The sequence below is a fragment of the Schistocerca americana genome, chromosome X (genome assembly GCF_021461395.2).
Source record: "Schistocerca americana isolate TAMUIC-IGC-003095 chromosome X, iqSchAmer2.1, whole genome shotgun sequence".
Taxonomy (NCBI): Eukaryota; Metazoa; Arthropoda; class Insecta; order Orthoptera; family Acrididae; genus Schistocerca; species Schistocerca americana.
Window position 1 is genome coordinate 815,884,166 of NC_060130.1, and position 20,231 is coordinate 815,904,396.

At 39.5% G+C, this 20,231-nt stretch overlaps 1 protein-coding gene across 1 annotated transcript in view; it reads left to right on the top strand.

The window, feature by feature from the left end:
- LOC124556335 (mucin-5AC-like) overlaps window positions 1-20,231 on the top strand; it is a 341,354-nt gene that overhangs the window by 195,108 nt on the left and 126,015 nt on the right. The window contains exon 9 of the mRNA XM_047130305.1: window positions 8,522-8,688. Within this exon, the coding sequence (XP_046986261.1) occupies window positions 8,522-8,688 (167 nt within the window). The remainder of the gene's footprint in view (window positions 1-8,521; window positions 8,689-20,231) is intronic.

A 20,231-nucleotide genomic window follows, 5' to 3' on the forward strand; every position in this document is an offset into this window, starting at 1 on the left:
TATTTCCTTTCCTGTTCCACTTGCAAATAGAACGGGGAAAAAACAACTTTCTACATGCCTCCATATGAGCCCTAATTTCTCCTACATTCGTGATCCTTATGCGTACTATATCGTGTAGGCAACATTCTGCAGTCACTTTCAAATGTTGGTTCTCTAAATTTTCTCAATAGTGATCCTTGAAAAGAATGTCACCTTCCCTCCAGTGATTCCTATTTGAGTTCCTGAAGCAACTCTGTAAGATTTGCATGTTGTTTAAACATACCAGTAACAAATCTAGCAGCCTAACTCTGAATCTCTTCCATTTTGTCCTGTAATCTGATCTGGTACGAATCCCAAACACTCAAGTAGTACTCAAGAATAGATCCCACTAATGTTCTGTATTTGGTCTCCTTTACAAATGAACCACACTTTCCTAAAATTCTCCCAATAAACCCAAGCCAGCCATTCGCCTTTCCTACCACACTCCTCACATGCACGTTCTATTTCATACTGCTTTGTACTGTTATACCCAGATATTTAAACGGCATGACTGTGTCAAAAATGACACTATTAATGCTGTATCCAAACATTATGGGTTTGTTTTTCCTACTCATCCGTACTAACTTACATTTTTCTACATTTAGTACTAGCTGCCATTAATCACACTAATTATCAATTTTGTCCAAGTCATCTCGTATCATCCTACAGTCACTCAACGTTGACACCTTCCCATACACCATGGCATCATCAGAAAACAGCCACATACTACTGCTTACCTTGCCTGCCAGATCACGTTTGTATATAGAGAATAATAGCAGTCCTATCACACTTCCGTGGGGCACTCCTGGGGATACCCTTGTCTCTGGTGAACACTCACCATAGAGGACAACATACTGGGTTCTGTAACTTAAGAATCTTCGAGCCACTCACATATCTCTGAACCTATTCCACATGCTAGTATCTTCTTTAACAACCTACAATGGAACACCATGTCAAACACTTTCCAGAAATCTTGAAATATGGAATCTGCCTATTGCCCTTCATCCATAGTTCACAGAACATCATGTGAGAAAAAGGCAATGTGAGTTTGACATAAGTGATGCTTTCTAAAACTATGCTGATTTGTGGACATAAGCTTATCAGTCTCCAGAAAATTTATTATATTCAAATTGAGAATACATGCAAGAATTCCAGAGCAAACTGATGTTCAGGATATCGGTCTGTAATATTGTGGGTCCATTCTTTTCCCCATCTTATACACAGGAGACATGCTTTTTTTTCAGTCTCTTGAGACTTTGCACTGAGTGAGAGATTCACACTAAATGCAAGCCAAGTAATGGACCAGTGCCATAGAGTACTCTTTGAAAAACCAAATTGGGATTCCATTCTGACCTAGTGATTTATTTGTTTTCAACTCTTTCAGTTGTTTCTCTACACCAGGGATGTTTATTACTATGTTGTCTATTCGGGAGCCTGTTGATGGTGAAACAGCCGTATGTCTGAACGATTTCTTGAATGTGAAATTTAGGACTTTATGTTTCGTTGTGCTATCTTCAACTGACACATCAGACTGGTCAAAAAGTGACCGGGTAGAAGCCTTAGACCCACTTAGTGATTTTATATAGAACCAGAATTTTCTTGGGATATCTGGCAGATCTTTTGCTAACATGTAACGGTGGTGGTAGCTGTGTGCTTCACTCTCAAATCTTTTCACAGATGCACAAATCTCTACTAAACTTTGCCTGTTGTTATTTGCCTATTCTCTTTTGAACCAGGAGTGCAACAGCCTCTGCTTTCTCAGCAGTTCCTAAATCTCATTATTAAACCATGGTGGGTCTTTTCCATCCTTAATCCACTTACTAGGTATATAATTCCCCAGCCCACGATTTACAGGCAGTAGCCACTGGCCGAGACAAAGGCAGCAACTGGGAAATAACCGATTTTGTGACATTTTACAAGTTCCTAACCAGAAGAGAATTTTATAATTTCATCTGTGTGCCTTAGTAGTTTAGTTTGTTGAGTTTCTGTGTGCTAATTTAATATTTAATAGATACAGTTCTTGCATTTTCGTTTGTGTTGGAAAGTAAATCAATTTTGTGACACATTACAAGTTCCTAATCAGGAGCAAATTAATTTATCTTACCTGAGTGGTTTGGTAATTCAGTTTTTGAATCTCGTCATATTAACTTAATTTATTATACATAGTTCTTGCATTTTCCTCAGTGTCTACAGTAGATTTCTGTAGCGCATATCGATGGCTGTTGTGTGTCTGGGTAGTGTAGTTTTCCACAGTGTTTAGCATGGATAAGGACTGTTGATTGCTGTGGTCGCAGTTGGCGAAAGACTTTCCAGGGCACCACATGTAAGGCCTCCCCAGTTAGTCTGACAAACAGGTACCATGTGCTGTCTGTGGTTGACACTGTCACACAGCCAGATGCAATCATGTGTCCTGTTTCCTCTGAAACTTCTCTGCCTGCAAGATCTGGGTGGTCACACAGGGTGGGATTGTTGTTAATTGAGAGTTCCAATGTTATGCACGTTATGGGGTCCGTTAGGAGCATGGCAAGTAGGCCAATGTGCACTCTGTGTGCATAGTAGGTGGCATCATTCCAGATGTGGAACAGGTCCTTCCAGATGTCGCGAGAAGCACAGGGTGCTGCCAACTACCATTGGCGGCTCACGTCGGTACCAATGATGGGTGTTACTTTGGGTCAGAAGAGATTCTCTCTGCTTTCGAGTGGCTATCAGAAGTGGCAAATGCTGCCAGTCTTGCTTGTAAGATGAAATCGGAGCCCATCATTTGCAGCATAGTTGAAAGGACTGACTGCGGAGGATCTGAACCAAAGGCTCGGACAGTTCTGCGACTGCGTAGGCTGCAGGTTCCTCAGCTTGCACCATAGGGTGGTTAGGTTTCGAGTTCCGCTGAATAGGTCAAGAGTCCACTACAAAAAGGAGGCGGCTACATAGGTGTGGCATGGACTGGGCGGTTTTTTTTTTTTTTTTTTTTTTTTTTTTTTTTTTTTTTTTTTTTTTTGCTTAGAGGGTCTCGGGGAAACACAGTAAGGGCTTCAGTCTCAAAGGGTACAGTCAAACACAGGAAGACTGTACATACAGGAACTATCGTAATAATAATTGTGAATTGTTGTAATTGTGTTGGGAAAGTACCAGAGCTCCAAGTGCAGATAGAGAGCACTGATGCTCAAATTGTTCTAGGCACTGAACCAGAGTTAAGTTCAGCTGAAGTTCTTGCGAACAACCTAACGGTGTTCCAAAAGTATAGCCTAAACACAGTTGGCAGAGGCATGTTTGTTGCTGTTAGAAGTAGTTTATCTTGTTGTGAAATTGAAGTAGATAGTTTCTGTGAGTGAACACAGGGTTGTCGTCACGAGATTGAATATTGTAACGAACAGATCCTCCAAAAAATAAGAAAATTAAAAAAAGGGGCAGATAAAAATTTACATCATTCCTTTCTGAGAAACAATTTCCACACCTTCCAAATTAACAATGTAAGTGTAGACGAGATGGGGGTTGAATTTAAAGAAATGATATCAACAGCTATTGAGAGATTTATACCAAATAAATTTACAAATGACAAAGCTGATACCTCTGATGGTACACAAAGCAGGTCAGAACACTGTTGCTGAAACAACAGTAAAAGCATGCCAAATTTAAACGAATGCAAAATCTCCAAGATTGGTGACATTTTATAGAAGCTCGAAATTTAGCGTGGGCTTCAATGCAAGTGCTCATAATAGTTTCCACAATGAAACTTCGTCTCGAAAACTGACAGAAAATCCAAAGAGATTCTGGTTGTAGGTGAAGTATTCTAGCAGCAAGACACAATCAATGCCTTCTGTGCTCAATAGCAAAGGAAATATTGTCAGCGATAGTGTTGCCAAAGAAGAGTTACTAAACACGGCCTTCAGAAATTCTGTTACAAAGAAGACAAAGTAAATATTCCAGAATTCAAATGAAGAACAGCTGCCAATGTAACTTACAAGTAAATATTCTCGAAGTAGTGAAGCAACTTAAATCGTTTAATAAAAGCAAATCTTCCGGTCCATACTGTATACTAATCGGGGTCCTTTCAGAGTATACTGACACAGTAGCACCATACTTAACAATCGTGTACAGCTGCTCACTTGGCAAAAGATCCGTACCCAAAGATTGGAAAGTTGCACAAGTTACACCAGTATTCAAGAAAGATAATAGGAGTAATCCACTAAATTATAGGGCTATATCATTAACGTCGATATTCAGCAGGATTTTGGAGCATATATTGAGTCCAAACATTATGAATTACTCTGAAGAGAAGTCTATTGACACATGTTAAACGTAGATTTAGAAAACATCATTTTTGTGAGACACAACTAGCTTTTTACTCACACTAAGTGTTGAGCGCTGTTGACAAGGGATTTCAAATTCCATATTTCTAGATTTCCAGAAGGCTTTTGACACCATACCACACAAGCAGTTTGTAGTGAAATTGCATGCTTATGGAATATCATCTCAGTTATGTAACTGGATTCATGATTTCCTGTCAGAGAAGTCACTGCTGGTAGTAATTGACAGAAAGTCATCGAGTACAACAGAAGTGATTTCTGCTGTTCCCCAGTTTGGTGTTATAGGACCTCTATATAAATGATTTAGGAGACAATCTGAGCAGTTGTCCTAGGTGGTTTGCAGATGATGATGTCGTTTATCACCATAAGATCAAATGAAATTGCAAAATGATTTAGATAAGATATCTTTAAGGTGCGATAATTGACAGTTGATCTTAAATAATGAAAAGTGTGAGGTGATCCAGGAGTACAAAAAGGAATCTGTTAAACTTCGGTTACACAGTAAATCGGTCAAATCTAGAAACCTTAAATTCAACTAAATACCTAGATTACAATTGCGAACAACTTACATTGGAAAGAACACACACAAAATGTTGTTTGGAAGGCAAACCAAAGACTGTGTTTTTGTGTTTTATTGGCAGAGCACTTACAAAAGTAAGAGGTCCAGTAAAGAGACTGCCTGCACTATGCTGGTCCGTCCTCTTTTAGAATGTTGCTGCATGGTCTGGGGTCTTAACAGATAGGATTAACAGAGGACACTGAGAAAATGCAAAGAAGAGAAGCACTTTTGTATTATTGCAAAATAGCTGAGACAATGTCACTGAAATAATATAGAATTTGGGGTGGACATAATTGAAACAATGGCATTTTTTGTTGCGCCGGAATCTTCTCATGAAATTGCAATCACCAGCTTTCCCCTCTGAATGCAAAAATGTTTTGTTGACGCCAACCTACATATGGAGAAATGATCATCATAATAAAATAAGGGAAATCGGAGCTCACATGGAAAGATATAGGTGTTTGTTTTTTCTGCAGATATGGGTGTTCATTTTCTCTGCGCACTGTTCGAGATTGGAGTAATAGAGAATTATTGTGAACGTGTTTCAATGAACCCTCTGCCAGACACTTAAGTGTGATTTGTGGATTATCCATGTAAATGTAGATGTACACTCAGCTTAAACTTTGGCCATAATTCTTCTACGTCCGTTTTGTGGAAACTTAAGTGATGTCAGGATTCTAATTGAGATGCGAACATCTGCTTGTCTGCTCTTTCTAGCAGAAACACACTCATAACCTTTTTAACTGATTTATTAACTTCCATAACCATAATTGCTATAATGACATCATGGTCGTAAATCGCCATTTCTATACTGACTTTGTTGATAAGGTCTGAACTGTTTGTAGGTAAAAGGTGTAAGATATTTCCATTGTGGGGGCTGCTGAACTAGCTACTCAAGACAGTTTTCAGAAAACTTGTTCAAAAGTATTTCGCATGACTGTCTGTCTGTACTCTATGCAATGAAACCATAGCCATTCCAGTGTATATTCAGTATACACTGAACCCTAGACACTGCTGACCATAGACAGTGTTGGAATGACTAGAACTGTCACAGCAGAATCAAGTGGCTGATAAAAACATCCAACAATTAACTTGGTTTCACCTAGACCTGTTTTACGTGACCAGATAATTCGGTCACACTCAACTTTGATCTCAATAGTGAGAATACTTTTGTCAACAGCAGTGGTCTCTTATATGTCTTTCCAATATACATTCCATGACTCGCTAAATATATCTGAACTTTCCACTTCAAGTTTGAGTCAGTTTTCAGTCCCGAGAACAGTATGAGTGCAAGATCTTTACTGGAGGGGAATAAATTCGGGGACTTTGTTACAACTACTTTGACACTTTACTGATAAAATTTTGACAGTCGAAGTGTCTTTGCTCTGAACGCATTCAGACTTCCCTTACTGTGTATCAACTGGCAAGTGTTCATCAGAGTACCTCAAACTATCAACGAGCCTAAAAAACCCCGTGCACTCCACGTGTACTCTGCTACTCAAGTAGCTGCTTCCTTTGTGTAATGAACCCCTGACCTACCTATGGGAGTTCTACAAATCCTCAGCCTCCTAATGCAGGTCTATAAATCTGCAGTCAAGACCGTCGCAGAGTTGGCGTATCCTTTGGTTGAGACCCTCCACTCAGCTCCATAGCAAAAGACCCTGATGATCTCTGGGGACAATGCTGTAAATTGGGAGCTCTGCTTGCTCCCCACATGTGAGGGCAGCAGCCTTCAACCCTTTCCACCAGCCACCTCTACGACCTGAGGATGCCCTCAGAATGCATGCGACAGAGGTTGTTGGTTCCATTGTCAGCCACAACTTGCAGACAACTGCACCCTGCATGCTCGATAGCCACGGGCCAGGCCACTGCCACACCTTGGATGAGGCCTCCCAGCAGGCATACCAAGTGCAGACTGGCTTTCTTTTGTAGGTGGTATCTTGAATTTTACACCACTTCTGGTTGGCTACAAGTCTGGATCCAGCAGCTGCACAGGCAACTGCTTTGAAGGACTCATGAGATGTGTCATTATAACATGAGCCGGCGCTAATGCAAACCTGTTTACAAGGCCGTCTATAATACTGAAATCATCACAGGGATCAAGAAGATGAAAAACTGTCGGTGAAAGGCTTTGGTACCCATGCTGTACTTGATGGTCTTTGTGTTTTGTTGGTGGTAGCTTGAATTTTGCACTTTTTAACAGTGATAAATTTAGTCATTTTAATGGATGGTTTACCGTGGGTATTGCTTGTTGTGGAGTCATTGAGAGTATGTTCATTGCCATAAATATTCAAATGAAGTCTTCCTCCTCCTTGACAACGCAAGGCCTCACAAGTCTGTGTACCCAAAAGGAGCTCACAAAACTTCATTAGACTCTTCATCATCATCCAGCCTACAACCCTGATCTCGCACCTGATCTGTGCGGAAAGCAGCTACTAATGCAGCAAGACGTCGGTTGCGATGTTGACTAGTGGAGTGGTACCATGTGGGCATACAGGCCTTCCCAGTAAGGTGGTGTACGGGCGTCTTATTGAATGGAGCTTATGTTGAAAACCAGGGTTTTGTAGCCAATAGAGTGGGAAATTATATGGTGTATTGGAATTCTGAATAAGGCCAACCTGTTTTTTAAAAAAAACTGTTGCCTTACTTATTTGACACCCCTTGTAATATGTACAACATATTAATTAATTATTGTTTGTTAAAGACAGGCATTGGTTGATAATTAATTAATTGTACATTGGTTGAAAGTGTTGTTGCACTAGGTGACTGTTGTGAACCTTCTGCCACGTACAAATAAAATGGAATTTTGCTTTCTCCATTGTAAACAATGATTAAGAGGATAGTGACTGGGTGAACTGAATTCGTTGATAAATGTATCCTCTCTGATGCACAAATATAAAAAACTGACTTGAAAAAACTGTAAAATTACAAGGAGGCAGGACGGCTGGTCAGAACATTCAAAGGTGAAATTCTGAGTATGACTGATAAACATCTACAAAAGTAGAACCAGAATAAGTCAGGGAATGTTAGAGAGGAGAGGCAGGTCACCTGTGTTTTGGAGGAAAAGGAGACAAAGGAGATGGAGGAGGTACCAGAGACAGTAGGCAAGTAGTAGTGGAAGATAGAAATTTTGTTTTCAGCTGTGAGGCTTGCTTGAATGGGTCAACTGTTGCGGAGGCTACACATGAAAGATTAAAATTTCAACATTACATATGAAAGATAAACGTGAGGGTTAAATATCTATCCTGTCATGTAGTTGTAATCTGTCGGGTAGTTTCAGTGATAAATTCTGCTTACTTTGTATTGTATCTCCTCATTCACATGGTGTGTTTAAAGTAGGAAATGTCACAGATAACAAATATTATTGTGTAGTTAATTTTTGACTAATATGGATCAACAATTTGGAGTATATTATGTAGTTCGTAGCTATAAAAGTTAACTTAGGAACTGCCCAAAGACAGATTTTAGGAAAGATGTATGACATTTATTGATTAGGTTAATTCTTTTCTTAATATCTCACTTCTTGTATTTTGTGATGAATGAAAGAGTTGATAGTAGAATTAAAACAAAAACCAAATTTTAATCAGTTCTCAGTCAGATGTTTTATTGTGAATGCTATGTGTTTTGCAATCACATGCAGGTATTGGAGATGAAGATGATATTGCCATGTATGAAGCAGAGGAACAGCCAATTACACCGTCGGCTGTTGGTCATGTTCATTCAGTTGACCAGTTGCAGTCTGATAGCACTACTCACCCATCACAAATGTTGAACAACATCCCATCAGCTCCACAGATTCCTATGCAGGTAAGTAAGATTTACATAATGAATAAATCATTCTCCTGTTCATGGATTCTAGAGGGGAAGAAGTTAAGTGGGTGCTAGTTCTTATTGTATGTCAGCAGTTGTATGCATTTCAGTGGTGAAAGGCAAAATGACACTAACTCAATGGAAAAGAACTTCACCACAAAAAATGCACTATTTGATACTACACAGTTTTTATGTGAGGTACAGGTGCATTGTGACCTTGTGTGTTGTGGTCTTCAGCCCAGAGACTGGTTTGATGCAGCTCTCCATGCTACTCTAGCCTGTGCAAGCTTCTTCATCTCTGAGTAACTGCTACAACCTACATCCTTCTGAATCTGCTTAGTGTTTTCATTTCTTGGTCTTCCTCTATTGTTTTTACCCTCCACACTTCCCTCCAGTACTAAATTTGTGATCCCTTGATGTCTCAGAATATGTCCTACCAACTGATCCCATCTTCTAGTCAAGTTGTGCCACAAATTACTATTTTCCCCAATCCTGTTCAGGACTACCTCATTAGTTATATGATCTACCCATCTAATCTTCAGCATTCTTCTGTAGCACCACATTTCGAACATTTCTATTCCTGTCTTGTCCAAACTATTTATCGTCCGTGTTTCATTTCCGTACATGGCTACACTCCATACAAATACTTTCAGAAAAGACTTGCTGACACTTAAATCTATATTTGATGCTAACAAATTTCTGTTCTTCATTAACGCTTTCCACACCATAGCCAGCCTACATTTTATGTCCTCTCTGCTTCGACCATCATCAGTTATTTTGCATCCCAAATAATGAAACTCATCTACTTGTTTAAGTGTATCATTTCCTAATCTAATTCTCTCGGCATCACCTGATTTCATTCGACTATATTCCATTATCTTAATTTTGCTTTTGTTGATGTTCATCTTGTATCCTCCTTTCAAGACACTGTCCATTTTGCTCAACTGCTCTTCCATGTCCTTTGCTGTCTCTGATAGACTTACAATGTTGTCGGAGATCGTCAGAGTTTTTATTTCTTCTCCATGGATTTTAATTTCTACTCCAAATTTTTCTTTTGTTTCCTTTACTGCTTGCTCAATGTACAGATTGAATAACATCGGGGATAATCTACAACCCTGTCTCACTCCATCCTCAATCACTGATTTCCTTTCGTGCCCCTCGACTCTTATAACTGCCATCTGGTTTCTGTACAAATTGTAAATAGCATTTTGCTCCCTATATTTTACCTCTGCCACCTTCAGAGTGTGAAAGAGAGTATTCCAGTCAGCATTGTCAAAAGCTTTTTCTAAATGTACAAATGCTAGAAACATAGTTTGGCCTTCCCTTAACCTCTCTTCTGTGAGTAGTTGAAGAGTCAGTATTGCCTCACGTTTTCCTACATTTCTCTGAAAACCAAACTGATCTTTCAAGAGGTTGGCGTCTACCAGTTTTTCCATTCGTCTGTTCAGAATTCGTGTTAGTATCTTGCAACCATGACTTATTAAACTGATAGTTCGAATTTTCACGCCTGTTAACACTTGAATTTTTTGGAATTATTATATTCTTCTTGAAGTCTGAGGGTATTTCGCATGTCTCATACGTCTGTCTTGCTCACCAGATGGAAGAGTTTTGTCGTGGCTGCCTCTCCCAAGGCTATGAGTAGTTCTAATGAAATTTTGCCCTCTCTTGGGGTGTTGTTTTAACTTAAGTCCTTCAGTGCGCTGTCAAGTTGTTCACACGGTATCATATCTCCCATTTCATCTTCATCTACATCATCTTGCATTTGCATAATATTGCCCACTAGTACATTGCCCTTGTATAGACCCTCTATATACTCCTTCCATCGTTCTGCTTTCCCTTCTTCGCTTAGGACTAGTTTTTTATCTGAGCTCTTGATATTAATGCAGGTGGTCCTCTTTTTCTCTGAAGGTCTCTCTCTCTAATTTTCCTGTAGGCAGTATCCATTTTACCCCCAGTGAAATATGCTTCTACATCCTTACATTTGTCCTCTAGCCATCCCTGCATAGCCATTTTGCACTTCTGCTGATCTCATTTTTGAGACATTTGTATTCCTTTTTGCGTGCTTCATTTACTGCATTTGTATATTTTTTCCTATCATCAGTTAAATTCAATATATATCTTCTGTTACCCAAGGATTTCTACTAGCCTTTGTCTTTTTACCTACTTGATCCTCTGCTGCCTTCACTATTTCATCTCTCAAAGCTACCCATTCTTCTTCTACTGTATTCCTTTTTCCTGTTCTTGTCAATCGTTGCCTAATGCTGTCTCTGAAACTCCCTACAATGTCTGGTTCTTTCAGTCTATCCAGGTCCAATCCCCTTAAATTCTGCCCTTTCTTCAGTTTCTTGAGTTTTAATCTACAGTTCATAATCAATAAATTGTGGTCAGAGTCCACATCTGCCTCTGGAAATGTCTTACAATTTAAAACCTGGTTCCTAAACCTCTGTCTTACCATCATATAACCAACTGAAACCTTCCAGTGTCTCCAGGTCTCTTCCACATATACAATCTTCTTTCACAATTTGTAAACAAAGTGTTATCTATGATTAAGTTACGCCCTGTGTAAAATTTTATCAGGAGGCTTCCTCTGTCATTCCTTAACCCCCCCGTCCATATTCACCTCCTACTTTTCCTTCTCTTTCTTGTCCTGCTATTGAATTCCAGTCTGCCATGACTATTAAATTTTCGTCTCCCTTAACTAGTTGAATGATTTCTTTTACGTCGTCGTACATTTCTTCAATCTTCACCATCTGTGGAGCTAGTTGGCATGTAAACTTGTACTACTGTGGTAGGTACGGGCTTCATGTCTATCTTGGCTACAATAATGTGTTCACTATGTCGTACGTAGTAGCTTATCTGCGTTCTTATTTTTTTTATTCATTATGCGTTATTCATGCATTGTGACCTATTAGCTTTATTTTGCACTTCTAATGATCATCTACACTTAGGTATGTCAAAATTTTCCATTCTGATCTTGTGGAGCTTAGGCTATAATGCATGTAGGGAGTGTTTGTGTGTACTACTTAGCTCTTGAGCATAGGTTCCAGATCAGTTGATAGTTTGGTTAGTTGCCTCTTTCATAGATGCACTAGACCATCACAGGATTATCCTGGTTAACCAGAGTCCACAATTTGCATTTGTTCCATTTCATATCACTTCAAATATTTTATGTTTCTACTGCTCTATGTATGGGACCAAAGCAATTTATGTTCATGGCTTACACTAATGATGCATTCAAACAGTATGAGGATTGGAAACTTCCTAGTAGATTAAAACTGTGTGCTGGACCAAGTCTCAAACTGGGGCCCATGCCTTCCTCAGGCAAGTGCTCTATCGCCTAAGATAACCAAGCACAACTCACAATCTGTCCTCACAGCCTTACATGTGCCAGTAGCTTGTCTCCTACCTTCCATACTTCACAGATGCTGTCCTACAAAACTTGCAAGACTAGCACTTCTGGAAAAAAGTATTTGCATAGACATTGCTTCGCCATACCCTGGGGGACATTTTCACTACCTTGTTTTTCACATGGTAATGTGCTTACAATCCACACTTTTTGGTAATTCTTTTATGTGTTTTAATAGCAATGATGTTGCCATAGTTCTCAAAGGCACACATGATGTTACAGTCAAATTATTTCAATATGCCCTACTCACTACTATTCTGCAAGTTCATATGTGTCTGAAACCATCTTGAAGTCAGGGAACAAGTCAGTGAGCATGCAACTACTGTATTCTAGTGACAATCACAGATGAAGAGAGTGAAGTGCATCCCTTATGATAGTTAATTATTTTTCTAATCCAGGGATAGAAAGGGGGGGGGGGTGTTACTTAAAATATAGTCTTTGACATAAGTACATCAGTACTGTGAAACAGTAAAAGTGGCCTGATACAGGTTTCCTCATCCATTTATGTACCTATATGCTCAACAGGTAACAAAATTGACAGTTGAACATTATTAATAAAATTAGCATAAGACAAAATTTCATGTGCTGCTGCTTTGTTTGTTCAGCAGATAGAGGTTTGCTGTCATATTCAATGGAAACTTTTCTTACAACCCATGTTATAGTAATTGGGTAGCATTTAATTTTTGTTTGTGTGTTATGTTGCAGCTTCATTTGAAATTGTTAATCACAGCTCCTACTGTTTCATAAGTAATTTAAACAATAGCAGGTATTTACCTTCCCTCACCTTGCCTGACTGCCATGCAGAGAGAGTATGAGCAGAGTATTGTCTTCCATAGACCGGTACCCTGACACCAACCTCATTGTGTGTGTGTAGTCTGTGTCCTCCATAACCATTTCTTTATTTTCATTTGCTATTCAGTTTTTCATATTAACAACGTCCTCTTTAAATGAGTTGGGAAATTTATTTCTTAGTTTGGTATCTGGGTATGACAACTATTCTGTAATACATCAGTTATATTGTGCAGCTCTACTTACTCGTTATGAACTCTACTATGAAAGATGTTTTATACCAAGTACAATGATAAGTAATTAAATAACAATAATTTTATTATAACTTTTGTGGTGGGGAAATATGCACATCAAAATATTGTGTTAAAAAGACCAACAGATGCTCCTTAACAAAACACCACAAAGGTATTGCAGTGATTGTGTATTATGTGGTTGCATAATAGTGCCTTCAACTCAACCACACCATTGTTGACATACACCCAACAAGAACAGTGAGGCAGTGTTTGTTATTCTCGTGACAGGGAGTGAACTTGTCTAAGATCAACAAAAAAGTGGAGGTTAAGTTTGGAGAAAACTGTGGGATGATGTTTACTATGAACAGTGGAGCAGAAGACCATATGCTTGTGAACTGAGATGTTGAAACACTTCATAAAATCACTAAGTTGGTCTAAGACATCTATTCAGTCACTCGTTGACCAGATTGGTGTGCAGAAGAAGATAGCAAAAGTGAAGTAAACATTTTAAATTTTGCTTTTATGAAATTGTTCACATAGGAGAATCATACAAACATACCATCATTTGACCATCACATAGACTCCCATATGGAGGATGTAGTAATAAGAATTATTGGTGTAGAGGCACAACTAAAAGAGCTGAAAGCAAATAAGTCGCCAGATTGTGATGGAATCCAAGTTTGGTTTTACGTAAGAAATCTTCGAGTCACTCACATACCTGGGAACCTATTCTGTATGCTTGTACCTCCATTGACAGTCAACAGTGTGGCACAGTGTCAAATGCTTTACGGAAATGTATGAATTTCGAATCTGCCTGTTGCCTTTCATCCACAGTTCACAGTATATTTGCAGCATTGGCCCCCTATTTGGCATGCATTTATTGCAAATATCTCGCTCAGTTCAAAATTCCAAGTGACTGGAAAAAAGCACAGGTGACTGTTGTATATAAGAGTGTTAAAAGAACAGACCCACAGAATTACAAGCAAGTATCCCTAACATCGGTTCGCTGCAGAATCCTGGAACATATTCTCAGTTTGAATATAGTAAATTTCCTCGAGAAGGAAAAGCTTCTGTCCACAAATAAGTACTATTTTAGAAAGCATTGCTTGTGAGATACAAAGCTTGCCCTTTTGTCTCATGATATACTGTGAACCGTGGATGAAGGGCAACAGGCAGATTCCATATTCCTACATTTCCGCAAAGCATTTGGCATTGTGCCACACTGTCTACTCTTAATGAATTCGGAATAGGTTCCCAGGTATGTGAGTAGCTTGAAGACTTCTTAACTAATAGGACCCAGTATGTTGTCCTCAACAGCAAGTGTTCATCAGGGAGAAGGGTGTCATCAGGAATGCCTCAGGGAAATGTGAAGGTGAATGGTCAACTCCGATTTGTTGGGAGAATTTTCAGAAGATGTGGGTCATCTGTAAAGGAGACCGCATATAGGACACTAGTGTGACCCATTGTTGAGGGGTTGGGACCTGGGCCATTTCAAGTTGAAGGAGACATTGAAGCACAAGCGGACTGCTAGATTTGTTTTCGATAGGTTCAAACAGCATGCAAGTATTATGCAAATGCTTTGGAAACTCAAATGGGAATCACTGGAGGGAAAGTGACGTTCTTTTCGAGCACTATTGAGAAAATTTAGAGAACTGGCATTTAAGCTTACTGCAGAATGATTTTACTCCCACCAATGTACATTTCACGTAAGGTCCATGAAGATAAGATAAGAGAGATTAGGACTCCTGTGGAGGCATATGGACAGTGGTTTTTCCCTCATTCTGTTTGCAGACGTAACAGAAAAAGAAATGATTAGTAGTGGTACAGGGTACCCTCTGCCACGTACCATATGCTGTCTTATGGAGTACAGATGTAGATGATTATTTCTCAGCTATTGCGTTGGATGATCCTGGGTAAACTGTATAATATTTCTACAAGGCGGCTACTTCTCACCTCCAGATGTGACTATATCTAGCTAATGTGGCTCACTAATTTATACCCTGGTTAGCTAGAAAAGCACAGCCATCGAGACGCAATGCTATAATGTCATTGCAGGGAATGTTGACATGTAGAGCACCCTGTTGGAGAAAGGAACTACAGACTCCACGTATTCATGGCACTGGAATGCGCAGCCAAAAGTTTCAGACCCCAGTAAATGAGCACGGACTACGCGTCAGTGTCTGACTTCTATTCGCCATTGATGTTGTCTCGCTGAATTCATTTGCCTGCAAATGATTATTCTTTAGAGACACCAGTCATGGTTCCCACGCTTTGCTGAACTGAAATTTTGTGTCTCTGTTAATTAAATCATTAGCAATATCTATTTTTTCTGGTTCTTTAATTACAGTGTCAGTACGAGGTAAACAAGAGGATCTTGCTCTCTGTAGTTCCACGTAATTTGCCATATTGAGACAATGTTCAACAGTAGCAAATTTCTGTGGCTGACCTAGTCTGGTGTGATGTTTATGTTCAACACATCTATGTGAATGTAGTCATCATATCTGTCTTCAGAATTGTCATATGTCTGGCCAATGTATGACTTTTCACACACACACAAGAGCTTGTATATTCTTGGTCTCCTGTGACCAAGGTTATCTTTTACAGAACTCATCATCATTCTTACTCGCACCAGAGGATGCAAAATACGAGGTGTATTCAAAAAGTATCAGGAATTCTGAATTTCATGGGGTGTATTAGTCCGGTTCATAAGATTTTTCGTCATTGTTTAAGTAAATGTGTCTGAAATGTATCTGTACACTGGTAGCCATATTGGATGTTTAGTCTGTCATCAGTTGTCAAGAAGGTTGGATCTGTTTGATTAAACTGTTGAATATCGCTTTTGATGGTTGTGCTGTGGGTAAACTTAGGTTTTATGAGTGGTATAAACATTTTCCAAGTTGGCCTTGAAGACACTGAAGATGACGAGTGTTCTGGGTGCCCCTTCACATCAATAACTGATGAAATAAGTGAAAGAAATGATTATGAATGATCATTAAATCACAATCAGAGAATTTGATGATGATGTTGACATATCAGTTGACTCATGTCATAAAATCCTTGCAGATGTTTTGTGACAGAAACATGTGGCAACAAAATTTGTGCAATATGCACCTGCTCATACTTGCTTGTTTCTGAACTTTTGGTGAAAAACAGCACTGTAATGATGTTCACAGAGGCCAGGTCTTGAAAGTACGGAGGAGGAGGCAGCACAGTGATTTTGTTTTTTGTACAGTAGTTACGCACCAACAGGGATGAATATGTAGGTGTATAATCATGATGCAAGAGCCGTGAACTGTCTTACCACATTTCACGCAATTTCCTTCTCACATTTTCTCGCAGGCATCGCAACGCGTCCCGATAGTACCATTGATTATCAGTTCGTCCCTGTGACACAAATTCGTGAAGGTGTAACCTTTCAAAGTAAAAGAAAAAAAACTATCAGCATGGCTTGGACATTTGACATGATCTAATGAGCTTTTCTTAGTCTTGGAGAACGTTTCGTGACCCATTTTGAAGATTGAACCTTGGTCTCGACATCATAACCATAGACCCACATCTCGTCACCAGTTATGATTCTCTTAAGTAACATCTCGTTCTCATCTGCGCAATCAAAAAATACTTGACAGACTGTGAGACAAAGGTCTTTCTGGTCTTGACTCATGAGCCGTGTGATAAACTTGACAGCAACGCAATGCATTCCAAGACACTGTGTCAGGATTTCATGATGTGATCCAGCTGAAATGTTGTATTCTTCTGCCGGCCGGGGTTGCCGAGCGGTTCTAGGTGCTACAGTCTGGAACCGCGCAACCGCTACGGTTGCAGGTTCGAATCCTGCCTCGGGCATGGATGTGTGTGATGTCCTTAGGTTAGTTAGGTTTAAGTAGTTCTAAGGTCTAGGGGACTGATGACCCTAGAAGTTACGTCCCATAGTGCTCAGAGCCATTTGAACCATTTTTTGTATTCTTCTGCAATCTCTTGGACAGTCAGTCTTTGATCAGCGTGCACAGTTTCATTGACATTCCTGACATGAGGGTCGCCAGTAGATGTCGAGGGGCATCCTGGAGGAGGATCATCTTTAACTTCCGTCTGGCTATTTTTAAACTGTGTGAAACATTCATAACACTGAGTACTGTTTAAGCACTCATCACCATAGTCTCTCTGCACCATTTGGTGTGTCTCTGTAAATGTTACCTTGAGTTTTGTGCAAAATTCACAAACTGTGTGACACAACGTTCTTCTCAATACAGCACTGAACAATAACTAACAGACGTACAACAGAGAAACTTTCGGCAGTTACACATTAAACACACGTATGTGTAGGGATGCCAACCGTATTTCGCTCCAACACACCATTGTCCAGTTCTGGGCGCTTCAGTCTGGAACCGTTCGACCACTACGGTCGCAGGTTCGAATCCTCCCTCAGGCATGGATGTGTGTGACATCCTTAGGTTAGTTAGGTTTAAGTAGTTCTAAGTTCTAGGGGACTGAAGACCTCAGAGGCTCAGAGCCATTTGAACCATTTGAACACCATCGTCACAAAATTACAAACTTTCCAGAATTTTTTTGAACAGACCTCGTAAGTGTATAATATCTGACATGCACTACCTTGAAGAATATAATGTAGACAAATAAATAAAATTATTTTCAAAAAATGAAAATTCCCACAACTTTTTTAACATACCTTGTACACTATATTTGAAGGGCACACTGCCAACATAAGGCAGGAAAACTGCCATAGCTGAGTTCTCATCTCTTTCTTCTGGTTGTTCTTGAGGATTAATGGGTGCTAGTGAAAATGCATTGCATATCTGCGTATCAGAATACCCGTTCTTGACTGACACTTTGCTGATATGACTAAACTTTGCTGACTAACTCTCCAAATCTGAGGTACCCCAAACACTGTGAATAAATAAATATATGTAATACACCACTGTGTTGCGTTAGGTAATGACAGCTTGTAGGTCATGGATACAGGGTGGTGTATGTTGCTTAATGAAACACACAGTGGGTCAAGAAGTCATCCTCTATTCTACAAACTATGATGTCAATAAACGAGATGTCTTTCTTTTTCTCCATTTCCACAGTGAAAAATTGTTTTGGGTGGAGGGAGTTTAAATGTTCCAAAATCAGAGGATTGTTATTGCACCCAGTGGCCATACATCAAAGGTACCCAAAAACATTTATGTTTCAAAATCATAACTGAAGTGCTTTGTCCTCAAAGTCTTCCATAAAAAGGTTAGTTGTCATGCAAGGCAGAGGGCTACCCAAAGGAAAACCATGTTTACTCAAAAGATTGGTTGTTGAATAAAAAATAAGTTGAGGTAAGCAAATGTTTGAACAGATGTAGGGTGCCCTCATCTAGCTTAGCTCCTGTCAGTGGCAGTGAACCCACCAGAGACAATCGTGTGAACAAAAAGATCACATCAAAGCTCTTTAATATTTTGGATTGTTCGAGATGCAAGTTTATTGAGACACCATATGAAATCTTCTGAATTTCAAATATGGTGTTCACATTCCCTTACCAAAGAGCTCAAGAGAGAAGCCAGATAATTTGCTAGGTATACACATGCTGAGTCTGCTTCTCATTTCTCTGGTCAAGGCCTCTGGATTGTCAAACTACCATGCAGTAACATTATAGCCCCACCTCTTGGTTTCTGTGCTTTTCTAGTGAACCAGCGTCTAAATTGGCAAGCCGCAACAGCTAGCCAGTTGCACCAGTAGCCGATATTCAGCTTCCTCATAGAAATATTGTGCAGCTTAGATAATACTGTCTGCTGCATCTCCCGAGAACCTTTCAAACTAGGTCATCCATAGGCTATAGCAAATTGTGTAACCAATTGGCACTAAGATGACTTTCCAGTGATCACAAACATGCAATGTCAAAGGAGCACTAGGACAACAATGAACATGTAGGAGATTCTTGTCTCATTTAAATTGTGGCAGTATATGGCTACTGGTTGCGCAGTCACAAACCAGAAACTTTAAAAGATGCTGTAAATTATGGAAGCATCCTTTATGTTTATTTATATCAAAGGCCCAGTATTGTTACATTTTCAGGAGAGGGGTCAAACTATAACTAGTGTTCACGACAGTTAGATGTAAGTAAGGCAGTTGGAACCTGACATTTGATAAAAATCCCAGAGTCTTCTCTTACAATGAGTACTGTTACCCCATGCCAACATGAGCTGCACACTACTGCACCTAGTAATACTGTGTGAATTGAAATTTTGAGATATCGAACCTACAACCCATACTTCACATTATCGCATCCCGTCTGGTTCAAGGACGCAGTGAAAGGGGGGGGGGGGGGGGGGGGTGTCCAAGTGCCTCCTGTCACCTAACTGAAATTACACATGACTTAGTTGTCCTGTAGTGTAATTGAAAGATATTTTGATGTTCAGTCATACACTGAAAAAAAGATATGTGATAGTGATAGTTAACAAGGTCATTGATAGATTTAATTGTATATGTTGACAGCACTATCAGCTATCGCCTAATTTAGCCAAGACCAATTACTGTACAGTGTTATCGTTACTTCAGTTCAGTTGTTGTTTTGTTAATCATTTTAGTTCTTACTTTCAGTTGAATTTAATGGAAGTGCTGCCATTTTTTTTATTATTATTATTTTTTTTTTTTTTTAATCCCCCCTGTTATGATAGATTCTAATTATGGATAAGTTTGTAACAAGGAAGATGCAGAAAACTGATTTTGATTCATCCACTTGCAATACGATAAGTTAAAAATATGTACACATTACTATGATAGCCCATTTACTTATCTACAGCTGTTTAACATTAGCACTGGAATCGTTATTTGGAAACTGGTAGAACCTTGTTGTTTGTTGTTGTTGTGGTCTTCAGTCCTGAGACTGGTTTGATGCAGCTCTCCATGCTAATCTATCCTGTGCAAGCTCCTTCATCTCCCAGTACGTACTGCAACCTACATCCTTCTGAATCTGCTTAGTGTATTCCTCTCTTGGTCTCCCTCTATGATCTTTACCGTCCAAGCTCCCCTCCAATGCTAAATTGGTGATCCCTTGATGCCTCAGGACATGTCCTACCAACCGATCCCTTCTTCTAGTCAAGTTGTGCCACAAACTTCTCTTCTCCCCA